Raw genomic sequence first — 14,172 nt, forward strand, 5'->3', positions numbered from 1 at the left:
TATTACTTTCTTTTTATAAATATTTAATAAATATTGTATTACAGTTCTGCTGCAGACGTTTTTAATAATATCTACTGTTCCTAAGCTATCTATTAATGGACAAAAAGTCGGATTTTTTTTCTAAAAATCTTAAATGTGCCATAACTTAAAAATTCTCAATTTTGGGGTAGGGTCTTCCATACAAAAATTAGTCAGAAATGATGGAAACTATAGCCCCCTAAAGGATCTAGGTCGACTTAACCTATAACCCTGTATACAGGGTGCTCGAGAGTATTTCCCATAACTTCGAAGTGTTGACGAGTCCACATAAAGGAATCGAACTGCATAACTAATATTTTTTTAATTAAAAAATAAAAACTTTATGTTTTCATACAAAGTAATTCTTAACAATGGGGATGATGACTAGGTTTGAATATATTGATTTTTATGATACATTCGGGTAAATAAGGTCAATGTTAACTAATTTATACATAAAAAGCAAAGATTGACTGGATATTTGCAAAATAAATAAGATTATAAAATTTCAAAATCTATTAATTTTTTTTTATTGTAATTAGATGAAAATTCATACAGTTTTAGCTTCTTTACATTAAATGTGACATTTTTTAATTAATGAACTATAAACATAAACGCACAAATAACAAAGATATTAGTAATTTTGTTTGAACGCCCATACAAACCTAACGATCAGCGAGCCAACGACGTCACTAAATCGTGCCATTTTGTATGGAGCGTTTTTCAGGGATCCGCGGCAGCGCCGCAAATCTGACCCTTTAAATCCCTGTAGCTCCGAAAATAATGATCGCAGATACCCTGTTACTTTTACAAAATTGCTTTACTATAAGCATATTCTTAATTTATATACAATTTAAAAAACTGTCATCATCCCTATTCCGACTATCCATGTAACACACGCCTTTATCTATCCTTGCATTAAAACATATATACGTAAAACTTGGCTACGTCATAATTATAAGGATGCGTCTAAGGGATACATTTTAATTTTAAGATCTATTTACAAAATGTCAATGATTACTTGAGTGAAAAATTAAAATAAATTTAGGACATAGTGACATTTATATTGACATTTATGTTAACATTAATTAATATGTTTTGTTTTGTTTTTACTTTGTTTTATTTTTATTATTTTTAAATTTTTAATTTGTAAGATATGTTAATTTTTGCACGCCAACTATGGCAGGATATGTGTTATATAATATAAAAGACCTATGTAAATATACCACCATAAACCATAATATTCAAATTGTATAACCGTATTCTGGCGAAATAAAAAAATGATTGATTGAAAAACAAAACAAAAGAAATATTTTTTACTCCGAAAATATCACATGTTCCTTAAACATTTTTAATTAATTTTCCTTTTAAAATATAACCCTAGAGTTATGGAAAATACTCCTGAGCACCCTGTATATACCTATAGTTTTAACACTTCCTGAACACACAACTCGACATTTTATAAACAACATTTATGTACTTAGGTATTATTATGTTTAAATAACTTCGTTGTTTACTATGCGGCTAAAGGAAATGAATACAATGGGGATGATGACTAGGTATGAATATATTGATTTTTATGATACATTCGGGTAAATAGGGTCAATGTTAACTAATTTATACATAAAAAGCAAAGATTGTTTGGATATTTGCAAAATAAATGAGATTATAAAATTTCAAAATCTATTAAAAATCTTTTATCGTAATTAGATGAAAATTCATACAGTTTTAGCTTCCTTACATTAAATGTGACATGTTTTAGTATTTGAACTATAAACATAAACGCACAAATAACAAAGATATTAGTAATTTTGTTTGAACGCTAATACTAATCTAACGATCGTGACATTACCTACGACGTCATTAGTTCGTGAAATTTTGTATGGGGCGTTTTTCAGGGATCCGCGGCAGTGCCGCAAATCTGACTTTGTAAATCCCTGTAGCTCCGAAAGTAATGATCGCAGATACCCTGTTACTTTTACGAAATTGCTTGACTATTATCATACTTTTAATTTATATACAATTTAAAAAACTGTCATCATCCCTATTAGTCACTCAATTTCGACGCGTTAGGGACATGTCTGTAGCTAAGTATGAGTAGTTCCGCATATGTCGTTATAACAGATTTTGTATTCTAGTCGACAGTTGTAGAGGTAGGTGCGGGCGCCTCATCCCTCGCGGCCAGTAACGCACGCAACGCAAGAGTCTCTTGACGCAATGCGTTGACGTGCGCACGGAGAGATGCGTTCTCTTGCTCCAGGAGGCAAGCGCGCCATGCTATCTGAAAAGAAAAAATAACCGACTGTTTTCTAATTACTTTCTACACTTCTGGACTAAGCTTGTTTTTTTTCTTTTCAGTTTTTGTATAATTTATGCAGTCGGGTTTTTTTATTTGTTTAATTAATTTATTTATTTCACACCTTTTTAGTTACGATAGATGGTGAATTTTGGATGTATTTGTTACGTTGGTTACATGTTACAAAGTACGATAATGTATACCTACGTCCAACCGAGGTTAAGTAAATATTCAAAAAGATCTACGGAACCCTCGGTGGGTGAATCTGACTCGCACTTGTCGGATTTTCATAATCAATATATTTAGTTTAATATATTTTAGGTGTTTTATAACTTTACTTCATAAACCTCGTCTCGCGTATTTTGTATAGACAATTAATAAATAACGTTTTTCTAATTGTAGTTTTTTTTAACATGGCCATGATATACCATTTTGAATTTCTCACAAAAAGCCCTTGATTTTGATACCCATGTTGCAATAGTAAAAAAAAAAATTTTTTTTTACCTCGAGTCTATAGCGTCTCACAGTCGTCATGTTGGTTTTTTTTTAATTTCACCTATCTAAGAACACTTGGGTTATTAAGACAAATCGAACGATATCTTAATTACCTAAATCCGCCCAGCGGTTTGGAAGATATGAGGTAATAAAGAATATTACATACATACATACATACATACATACATACAAACATACAAACATACATACAAGATACGCGCGAAAAACATAACCCTTCTTGCAGTCGGGTAAAAAAGCAAGTGTTCAAATTACTCAGTAGGTAATCTACAGCAAAGCAGGCGGAACTTATTATGATATTACTAGCGGACTGGAATGAAATGAATGGAGTTTACTCTTTTAGATCGACTGTCTAAATAGTGTATGTTGCCCTGCAGCGTACACTATGTGTTTCTTAATACCTACGCCTGAAAAGTGAAAGGTGCGCAACCGAGGAGCAGCAGGCCGAGGCGAAGGTGCGCATAATAGGATGCGCACAAAAAACGTAACGCTGTCATTTGTTCACCGAATTTTACTGCTCATATATTTTTTCAGCCAGGCTATCACGCCTAGTGGATATGACCTCTGCCTCCGATCCCGGAGGGTGTGGCTTCGAATCCGGTCCGAGGCATGCACCTCCAACTTTTCAGTTGTATGCATTTTAAAAATTTAAATATCACGTGTCTCAAACGGTGAAGGCAAACATCGTGAGGAAACCTGCTTACCAGAGAATTTTCTTAATTGCTGTGTGTGTGAAGTCTGCCAATCCGCATTGGGCCAGCGTGGTGGACTATTGGCTTAACCCCTCTCATTCTGAGAGGAGACTCGAGCTCAGCAGTGAGCCGAATATGGGTTGATAATGATGATGATATTTTTTCATACCGGGGGCTATGAAAAACCGATTCATAAGGAGTAAACTCCAAAAAACCCTGGTCATACCTGGTCTTCTCTCATGCGTCTCGCATCTCTGGACTTCTTGGCAGCCTGGTTGTTCCTCCTCCGCCTCTCGAAGTACTTCTCGTCCTTCATCTCCGAGGGTATGGGCCTCTTCTCTCCTCTCCGGCGCGACTCGTCGCAGGGGGTCAAGCTCGGGATACCATTTGTAGATACTGTGGAATAGCTGTACATGAGCTGTAGGGTTCCGTACGCCCGAAAAGCGGAACCCTTATTATCCGTTTTTCGCGTTTTTACGTCTCTAAATAAGGGATTGTCCAAGTTGTACAAAAGCACTAAAAGGGGGCCTTACTTTTGCCTATTTATGGCAACATAATATGGCAAGCCCCACAGTGTCTAAAACAAAAACAAATGCATGTAACAATGTTTACGTAAGCAATTGGTGGGGGGAGGAGGGGGTGTATAAGCTTTGCTTACATTTGCTGACAAGGGGAGCGTAATTGATTGTAATAAATCTGCTTACGCAATACTTGAACGGTCCCTAACAGTAAAGGAGATGGTCCATTTCAGGTCCAATCTTGTACCCCGTATCAATAAAATTTAAAAAATACAAGGATTTTATTAAAATTTATTAAAGTGAATAAATCTAACTAAATAAAAAGAAATAAATAAAATAAAAACCCAATTTTTTGAGTTATATCAAGATGGCGCCCAACTATGACATGACAATTGAAAGCAAACGTCAAATCGATTAATGCTTTGAAAACGTCATCTATCCGCCATTATTACCCGTAATAATGTTGCATTTCATTGTTGCAAGGAGATAATGAATATTATTTCGAAAGAATTATAGTAAATTCGTAGATTTGTATGATCAAAAACTAGTTTAAAAAAAAATATCTTCTTTTATCCGCTAGGGTACAATGACTGATTTTGGGCTCCATACCATTGGACCATCTCCTTTGTAAGTAAGTGTAAAAAGTTTTTTATACTTACTTACAGCCATGGTCGGCCTACCCAAACAGATCTAATAAGATAGTATTTTTTGTCCCGATTTCTTGAAAGAATGAAAGAAATTAAATTTATTCAAATCTCAAAGTTACAAACAGTCAGTACCCTATCCTTATGACAGCATGTCTGTCTGTAACCCTTAAAAAGAAAGGGTGTACAGCTCAGCCCATGCCGTGGTACATACAAGCATAATGGGGATGATGACTAGATTTGAATATATTGATTTTTATGATACATTCGGGTAAATAAGGTCAATGTTAACTAATTTATACATAAAAAGCAAAGATTGTCTGGATGTTTGCAAAATAAATAAGATTATAAAATTTCAAAATCGTAATTAGTTGAATCGTTTTTTATCGTATTTAGTTGAAAATAACATTCAGACAGTTTTAGCTTCCTTACATTAAATGTGACATTTTTCAATAAATGAACTATAAACATAAACGCACAAATAACAAAGATATTAGTAATTTTGTTTGAACTCCCATACAAACCTAACGATCAGCGAGCCAACGACGTCACTAAATCGTGCCATTTTGTATGGAGCGTTTTTCAGGGATCCGCGGCAGCGCCGCAAATCTGACCCTTTAAATTCCTGTAGCTCCGAAAGTAATGATCGTAGATACCCTGTTACTTTTACAAAATTGCTTTGCTATTAGTATTCTCTTATATACAATATAATATACAATTTAAAAAACTGTCATCATCCCTATACTCGGCGCTGATTTTCTAGTGACAAAGTGTTTTCTAACTGCCTAATTACCCGAATCTAATAAAATACTTACTCAAAAGAAAAGAGAATGAAAAGCAACAGTAGGTAAAGAGTCAGGATAAGTGGATACTTACGCGGTGAGCAAAGTGGTAAGTGCTGGCAGTAGGACGGCAGACATGGCGGCGGTAGAGACGCAAGCAGCGGGACCATACCACGGGCATCTGCATCAAAAAGTTCAATATTAAATTATTTATCCATGACTGATGTATAGAGCCGTGATAGCCCAGTGGATATGACCTCTGCCTCCGATACCGGAGGGTGTGGGTTCGAATCCGGTCCGGGGCATGCAACTCCAACTTTTCAGTTGTGTGCATTTTAAGAAATTAAATATCACGTGTCTCACACGGTGAAGGAAAACATCGTGAGCCAAACCTGCATACACGAGAATTTTCTTAATTCTCTGCGTGTGTGAAGTCTGCCAATCCGCATTGGGCCAGCGTGGTGGACTAACCCCTCTTATTCTGAGAGGAGACTCGAGCTCACCGACGCAAAAGGAGGGATACCGGAGGGTGTGTAACCTCCAACTTTTCAGTTGTGTGCATTTTAAGAAATTAAATATCACGTGTCTCAAACGGTGAAGGAGAAACATCGTGAGAAAACCTGCATACCTGAGAATTTTCTTAATTATCTGCGTGTGTGAAGTCTGCCAATCCGCATTGGGCCAGCGTGGTGGACTAACCCCTCTTATTCTGAGAGGAGACTCGAGCTCACCGACGCAAAAGGAGGGATACCGGAGGGTGTGTGACCACCAACTTTTTAGTTGTGTGCATTGTAAGAATTTTTTTTTTTTTTTTTATTTTGTATAAGCAAGCGCTTAGCTGCAATCACGCCTAATGGTAAGCAGTGATGCAGCCTATGGTGGAATGCGCTTGCCTAGAAGATGCCTATTCACTCTTGACTTGAAGGTACCCATGTTGTAGGAGGTGGGGAAAACGGAAGCTGGAAAGTAAGAAATTAAATATCACGTGTCTCAATCGGTGAAGGAAAACATCGTGAGGAAACCTGCATACCAGAGAATTTTCTTAATTCTCTGCGTGTGTGAAGTCTGCCAATTCGCATTGGGCCAGCGTGGTGGACTATTGGCGTAACCCCTCTCATTCTGAGAAGAGACTCGAGCTCAGCAGTGAGCCGAATATGGGTTGATAATGATGATGATGTGTGATGATGACAGTTTTTTAACTCCCGACAGAAAAAGAGGGGTGTTGTAAGTTTGACGTGTCTATCTGTCTGTGGCGCCATAGCTCCCGAACGGATGAAGCGATTACAATTTAGTTTGTTTTGTATGCAAGGTGACTTATGTGCGAGTGTTCTTGGATATGTTTGATGAAAATCGGTTGAGTCGTTTAAAAGTTGTGGGGGTGAAAGTGGGGAAGAATATCCGAATGTCTGCAAATATACTCGAGTGGGGTCTCAAATGAAAGCGCACTGAAAGTGACTTGATCGAGTGTTAATTGGTTCATTTTCAAATCGGTGGTTGAAAAACTGTCAATAAATGAATTCTTAAAAAATTATATTGTTTGATTTAAGACTAGAGGTAATATCTATTTATCTATATATATAAAAGAAAGTCGTGTTAGTTACTCCACTTATATCTCAAGAGCGGCTGAACCGATTTAGCTGAAAATTGGCAGGGAGGTAGTTTAGAGCCAGGAGAAGGACATAGGATACTTTTTACTTTTTTTTTTTTTATATACTTTCGCGGGCGTCCGCTAGTAATAGATAGCTAGAGGTAATAACATAACATGATTCTATGAATTGAAACTAAAGTGGGGTGAAAACTAAGCAACTATGTTACCACCACGCGTTAGCTTTTAGACATGTCTGTTCTGTGGTTACCATACATTTTTTTCACAGTTCAACAACAAATAATGTTTTTTTTTTAATTTTTCCTTAAAATGTGCATAACTTATACATTTACTCTCATATTTAACACATGCAAATGAAATATGATTTTGTTTATGACCAACTGCGCCAAAGAGGTCGTCAAAAATTAACAATATTAAGCGCGAACAAACAAACTGCAGATTTATTATATTAGTGTATATTCAAGGATGAGTAGAAAACTAAATAATTCCCAAAGCTTTGAGGGTAGTTGTAAAATGGCAGGTAATTATGCGTAACGTCAATATAGGCAGGTGTTTCCGCCCTAGCGACTTGTGTACTCGGGGACGAAAGTGTTAAGTTCATATTTTTTTTAATTCTGCGATATGTATTTTGTAGTTTAGTGTTTGTTTATTTGGATCACCAACAAAATATATGTACTTACACATATCTATATATAGTATAAAAGAAAGTCGTGTTAGTTACTCCGTTTATAACTCAAGAACGGCTGAACCGATTTAGCTGAAAATTGGCATTTTACTTTTTTTTTACGGGTAGGGTAGGGGTACGGTTGGGTAGGGTAGGGGTACGGTTGGGTAGGGTAGGGGTAGGGTAGAGGTAGGGTAAGTAGGGTAGTAGGTAGAAAAACATACAATATTACTTAACGGTACGCAAAAAGAATAGTACGTACTACGTACTAAAATTTAAAATTGAAATAAAAAAAAATACAATGATAAGAAGAGTTTAAAATTAAAAGAAAACTAAATTTAAATAGAAGTAATCAGCTAATTTGTGATAGGTACCTAGTTCTTAATGAACTATCCGTCCATACAGCCGTCGGTTCTGATCCGGATCTATCACCGTCGTGTATATCTGACGTCCCATCCGACTATAAGAGTGAGGGACGAAAAGAGTAGCCCATTTATCGAGGAAGGCTATATATTATCCCTGTATTCCTACGGGAACGGGAAACACGCGGGTAAAACCACGCGGCGTCAGCTAGTTTTGGAAATATATTTCATTTACAGAATTGACCTCTTTACGGATTTATTATAAGTAAAGATTTATTCTAAGCCGTTTAAAAGGAATCACTTTTCCATTCGAGTGTATTGACACATAAATAATGAATGTGCGAGTCGCGGCCGACTGATCGGGGTCGTGTGCGACCCTTACGGGGCACGGAACGGTAAACGGTGGAGAACATCAATACATCAATATTTGACTATTAGCGGGGTCAATATTTGTCCACCATTCAACCGTATTTTATGTTAAGTATGTAAATAAGCTGAAAATCAGTGCTGTATGCTCCAGCATAGCAGCAGAGCAGTGATGACCCAGTGAATATGACCTCTACCTCCGATTCCGGAGTGTGTGGGTTCGAATCCGGTCCATGTACCTCCAGCTGTTCAATTGTGTGCATTTTAAGAAATTAAATATCACTTGTATCAAACGATGAAGGAAAAACATCGTGAGGAAACCTGCATACCAGAGTTTTCTTAATTCTCTGCGTGTGTGAATTCTGCCAATCCGCATTGGGCCAGCGTGGTGGACTGTTGGCCTAACCCCTCTTATTCTGAGAGGAGACTAGCTCAGCAAGGAGCCGAATATGGGTTGAAAATCTGTAAGGTACTGTCAATTTTAGTTAGATTTTAACCATGGGACTTCTTTTGTGGCGAAGAGTCTAACACACGATAGACTACCACAGGACTGCTAGGCATTGCAGAGATCTGCACCGCTACGTCGTCTATATTCCTCGAACGCGTACTAAGCGGTTTAGTTCCTCTTTTCTTATACGCACTGCAAAGATGTGGAAAGCTCTTCAAGCTTCAGTTTTCCCCACCACCTTTTTTTTTTTTTTTTTTATTCTTAACAAGTTAGCCCTTGACTACAATCTCACCTGATGGTAAGAGATGATGCAGTCTAAGATGGAATAACTTGTTCGGAGGAGGATGAAAATCCGCACCCCTTTTCGGTTTCTACACGGCATCGTACCGGAACGCTAAATCGCTTGGCGGTACGTCTTTGCCGGTAGGGTGGTAACTAGCCACGGCCAAAAGCCTCCCACTAGCCAAACAAACCAGCCGGCCAAACCTTCAATATGGGTATCAATCAAAAGAGTGAATAGGCATCTTCAGGCAAGCGCTTGCTTATACAATAAATAAAAAGCGGTTTATAAGAAATATATAAATCAAAACAGTAAATATAAAGTAAAACATCTTCGCAGTTAGTAAAACGCCGGGAACAACACAATTGGGTACAAAGTGGAGGGTTAAAGCATACATTGAACAGTGAACACATTACACCTGCGGCCGTGCGAACCGACCACCTGATCAGGGTTGACTACAAACACCTTACAATAACTTTTCTAAGAAATATACATAACTAGCTAACCCGGCAAACTTCTTGCCGTCTTAGAATTTTTCTAACAGCGTCACTACTGGGTACAAATGTGTTTTCGAACTCTTGTCATCATAATATGGATGAAGACTGTTTTAACCGACTTCCAAAAAGGAGGACGTTCTACGTTTGGCTGTATGTAATTTTTTTTTATGTAGGTCCAGCGATAATTCCGTCATTTATGAGCCGATTTTGAAAATTCTTTTTTTGTTGTATAAGGTTTGATGCCAGGGTGGTCCCATTTTATCATGTCCGGATCTGATGGCATCCTGAAGAAATCGAGGGGAACTTTTGAAAATTGTAGAGTCAGCTAGTGCATTTGTTAGTGTTTCTATAAGGTATTTTAAACCACTATAATTTTATGAAGGCACAGCTTCGCAACTCGTTGAGCTATGTCGGTGACTTTAGTTCTTCTGCGGATCTCCTCATTTCTGATTCGATCACGCAGAGATACTTCTAACATAGCTCGTTCCATCGCCCGCTGTGTGATTCTGAGCCTTCTTAAGAGGCATAGTTAGCGACCAAGTCTCGAAACCATAGGTCATCACTGGCAACACGCATTATTCGAAGACTTTTGTCTTCAGTCACTGAGGAATTTCGGACGAAATATATAGCGAAGTTTCTCGAATGCTTTTCTATGAGGTCCATAGTTAGCGACTAAGTCCTTAATTAGCGGCAACCAGTATTGGAGGGGAAATCTAGTAAGTGGGGATCACAAGTAAATCGAAAGCAGTCAATGTGATGCAGAGACCTACATGAAGACATGCAGATGCACCAAGTGCATTATCATTAACAACCCTTATTTAGCTCACTGTTAAACACGAGTCTCCTTTCAGAATGAGAGGGGTTAGGCTAATAGTCCACCACGCTGGTCCAATTGGCAGACTTCACACACGCAGAAAATTAAGAAAATTCTCTGGTTTCCTCACGAGTTTTTCCTTCACCGTGTGATACACATGATATTTAATTTCATAAAATTATGAAAACAGTTCAAAATATTTCAAATAATTTAGAACATTAGCAGGGTGTCAGCCCTGTCAGTGAATGGGGTACGTCATTTGACATCACCCCTGCCTCGTATTGACCTATGGCGTATGCTTAATTACCGAGGATTCGATCACTTTACAATCAAAGTATCTTTAATATTGTGTACATTTGACCTTACTCGTATTTAATTATTACACACTAACAATCCATATTCGATTCTTTGAACACGAGGCTCCTCTCAGAATGAGAGGGATTAGGCTAACAGTCCACTAATGCGGATTGGCAGACTTCACACAGTAGAGAATTAAGAAAATTCTCAAATATGCAGGTTTTCTCACGATGTTCACCGTTGAGACACGGGATATTTAAATACTTAATGCATGTAACAAATTCATATTTAATTTTCCTTTACATCGTATATTTCCATAGTATTAATAAATGAAAATTGGGATATTTTATTTTATTAGTCGGTATGTCTGTATACGACGACATGGGACTGTTACAGTACTTCCTGAGATTAGCGCGTTCAATCAACCTAACAAACTCTTCAGCTTTATAATATTAGTATAGACTAGCGGGCGCCCGCGACTTCGTTTGCGTGAAACCCTACTACTACGCCTACCCCTACCCTACCCTACCCCTACCTTACCCCTATCCTACCCCTATCCTACTACCCCTATGGTAGGGACCATGCGACATTAAAAAATGGAGTAACTTCTCCCGTTTTCTCAACATATCCCTTCACTGCTCTGCTCCTATTAACGGTAGCGTTATGAAAAATATACTGTAACCTACCCAGGAGTATGAAGAATATTTGTACCAAGTTTCGTTAAAATCCGTCCAGTAGTTTTTGTTTCTATAACGAACATAACACGCGACGGAAGCTTAAAAAATTGAGTAACTTCTCCCGTTTTCCCAACATTTCCCTTCACTGCTCTGCTCCTAGTGATTGAAGCGTGATCAAAAGTATACTATAACCTGCCCAGGAGTATGAAGAATATTTGTACCAAGTTTCGTTAAAATCCGTCCAGTAGTTTTTGTTTCTATAACGAACATAACACGCGACGGAAGCTTAAAAAATTGAGTAACTTCTCCCGTTTTCCCAACATTTCCCTTCACTGCTCTGCTCCTAGTGATTGAAGCGTGATCAAAAGTATACTATAACCTGCCCAGGAGTATGAAGAATATTTGTACCAAGTTTCGTTAAAATCCGTCCAGTAGTTTTTGTTTCTATAACGAACATAACACGCGACGGAAGCTTAAAAAATTGAGTAACTTCTCCCGTTTTCCCAACATTTCCCTTCACTGCTCTGCTCCTAGTGATTGAAGCGTGATCAAAAGTATACTATAACCTGCCCAGGAGTATGAAGAATATTTGTACCAAGTTTCGTTAAAATCCGTCCAGTAGTTTTTGTTTCTATAACGAACATAACACGCGACGGAAGCTTAAAAAATTGAGTAACTTCTCCCGTTTTCCCAATATTTCCCTTCACTGCTCTGCTCCTATTGATCGTAGCGTGATGAAAAGTATACTATAACCTGCCCAGGAGTATGAAGAATATTTGTACCAAGTTTCGTTAAAATCCGTCCAGTAGTTTTTGTTTCTATAAAGAACATACAGACAGACAGACAGACAAAAATTTTACTGATTGCATTTTTGGCATCAGTATCGATCACTAATCACCCCCTGATAGTTATTTTGGAAATATATTTCATGTACAGAATTGACCTCTCTACAGATTTATTATAAGTATAGAATACTAGCGGACCCCCGCGACTTCGTCCGCGTAAATTTCGATGTCAACTTTACTACTACCCCTACCCTACCCTACCCTACCCCTACCCCTACCCTACCACTAACCCAACCCTACCCTACCCTACCCCTACATCTACCCTACCCCTACCCTACCCTACCCTACCCCTACCCTACCCCAAACCTACCTCTACCTTACCAACACCCTACCCCCATCCTACCTCTACCCTCCCCGTACCCTATCCCTTTCCTACCCCTATCCCACCCGTACCCCTATCTCACGCCTATCCTACCCCTACCCTACCATTTCCCTATCCTACCCGTACCTCTACTCTACCACTACCCTACCTCTACCCCTACCCTACCACTACCCTAAACCCGGCCCTAAACCTACCCTACCCCTACACTACCCCTACGCTTCCCTACCCGTACCCTACCCTACCCTGTAATGTCTCTGTCTTACTCCTACCCTTAGCAAAATCGGTCCAGTCCTTCGAGAGTGGTGGTATGACCCAGAAAGAGAAATAGAGACTTCTATGCTAATAATATAAAGAGGTAAAGTTCGTGTGGTTGTAGGAGGTAATCTCTGGATCTACTGGACCGATTTGGAAAATTGTTTTACCAATAGAAAGCTACGTTATTTGCGAGTGTCATAGGCTATGTTTGATCCGTATATTCACACGGGAACGGGAACTACATAAATGAAAGCGCCGGGCGTCATATAGCGGAATTTCTGCGTCTTTTAGAAATTTTGTATTATCTCCGAAACTATTTAAGTAATTAACATACTGTAAAGGGCAAATCTTATCTCCATAATATCCTTGTGATTATTAAATAATTTATTTTAATAAGGATTAAAGTTTAGGTGTATAAATAATGACGTAAACCTAAGTATATAAAATTAATAATTTTTAAAACACAAAAGGTACTATATCTGCTAATATATAGAAGATAGATATATGGTGTCGCGGACTTTTTTGTAGAACTTTTAAAGATACATAAAGTCTCCATACATTAATTTCAATTTTACACAATAGTTAAGGCAGCGCATGCGAATAAGTCTGTTTAAGAGGATTTTCAGTCCGACCTGTATGACAAAAACTGTGATAACTCGGCTAATATATATGATACCAATATAAAATATAGCCTATAGCACTCCCCGATAATGTAGCATTCTACTGATGAAAGAATTTTTAAAATCGGACCAGTAGTTCCGAAGATTACCCCATTTGAAAAATGTGACAAACTTACAAACTTACAAACTTTACCTCTTTATAATATTAGTAATATTAGTATATTAGTATTATAGATTAGTATAGATATAGATTTATGTATTTTCTCTAAAATTAAGGAGTTCTCTTTGAAGTCTAATACTCACCAGGTGGTACCACAAAATGGTTATAGCTTCGCAACAGTCGAAGCGCAGTGACAGCGCTGTTGTGAGTGCTGGCTGTTGATCCACACACTGGGTCCAGTTCGTACAGCATGCTGTGATCCATCGTCACTGGCAGTGGATCAGTTGCTGTTGATCCAACCCGTTTACGGCGCTAACCAAACGAATTCAAGTTCGAATACTCACTGGTTCACAATTTTTTTGTTCTCTTATTATTTTGTAATGTTTATTTGTTTAACACTGTTTTGTTTAGCGTAATATTTGTTTCTTAATCTAGTTTAAAATTATAGGTATGCATTAGTTTTATATCTGCAGCAAAAGCTTCCGTAATTTCAAACCAA

General features: G+C 37.8%; 1 protein-coding gene across 1 annotated transcript; it reads right to left on the minus strand.

Annotated features, from left to right (window-relative positions):
* Nucleotides 1-2,121: 2,121 nt before the first annotated feature.
* LOC128199632 (transcription factor ces-2-like) lies at nt 2,122-13,937 on the minus strand. Its single transcript, XM_052889872.1, has 4 exons — nt 13,817-13,937; nt 5,555-5,641; nt 3,743-3,912; nt 2,122-2,317 (listed from the first exon to the last, which is right to left on the minus strand). The coding sequence occupies exons 1-4, from the start codon at nt 13,935-13,937 to the stop codon at nt 2,150-2,152; spliced, it is 546 nt and encodes a 181-aa protein (XP_052745832.1). The 3' UTR covers nt 2,122-2,149.
* Nucleotides 13,938-14,172: the final 235 nt, after the last annotated feature.

This window comes from Bicyclus anynana, chromosome 26, assembly GCF_947172395.1.
Source record: "Bicyclus anynana chromosome 26, ilBicAnyn1.1, whole genome shotgun sequence".
Taxonomy (NCBI): Eukaryota; Metazoa; Arthropoda; class Insecta; order Lepidoptera; family Nymphalidae; genus Bicyclus; species Bicyclus anynana.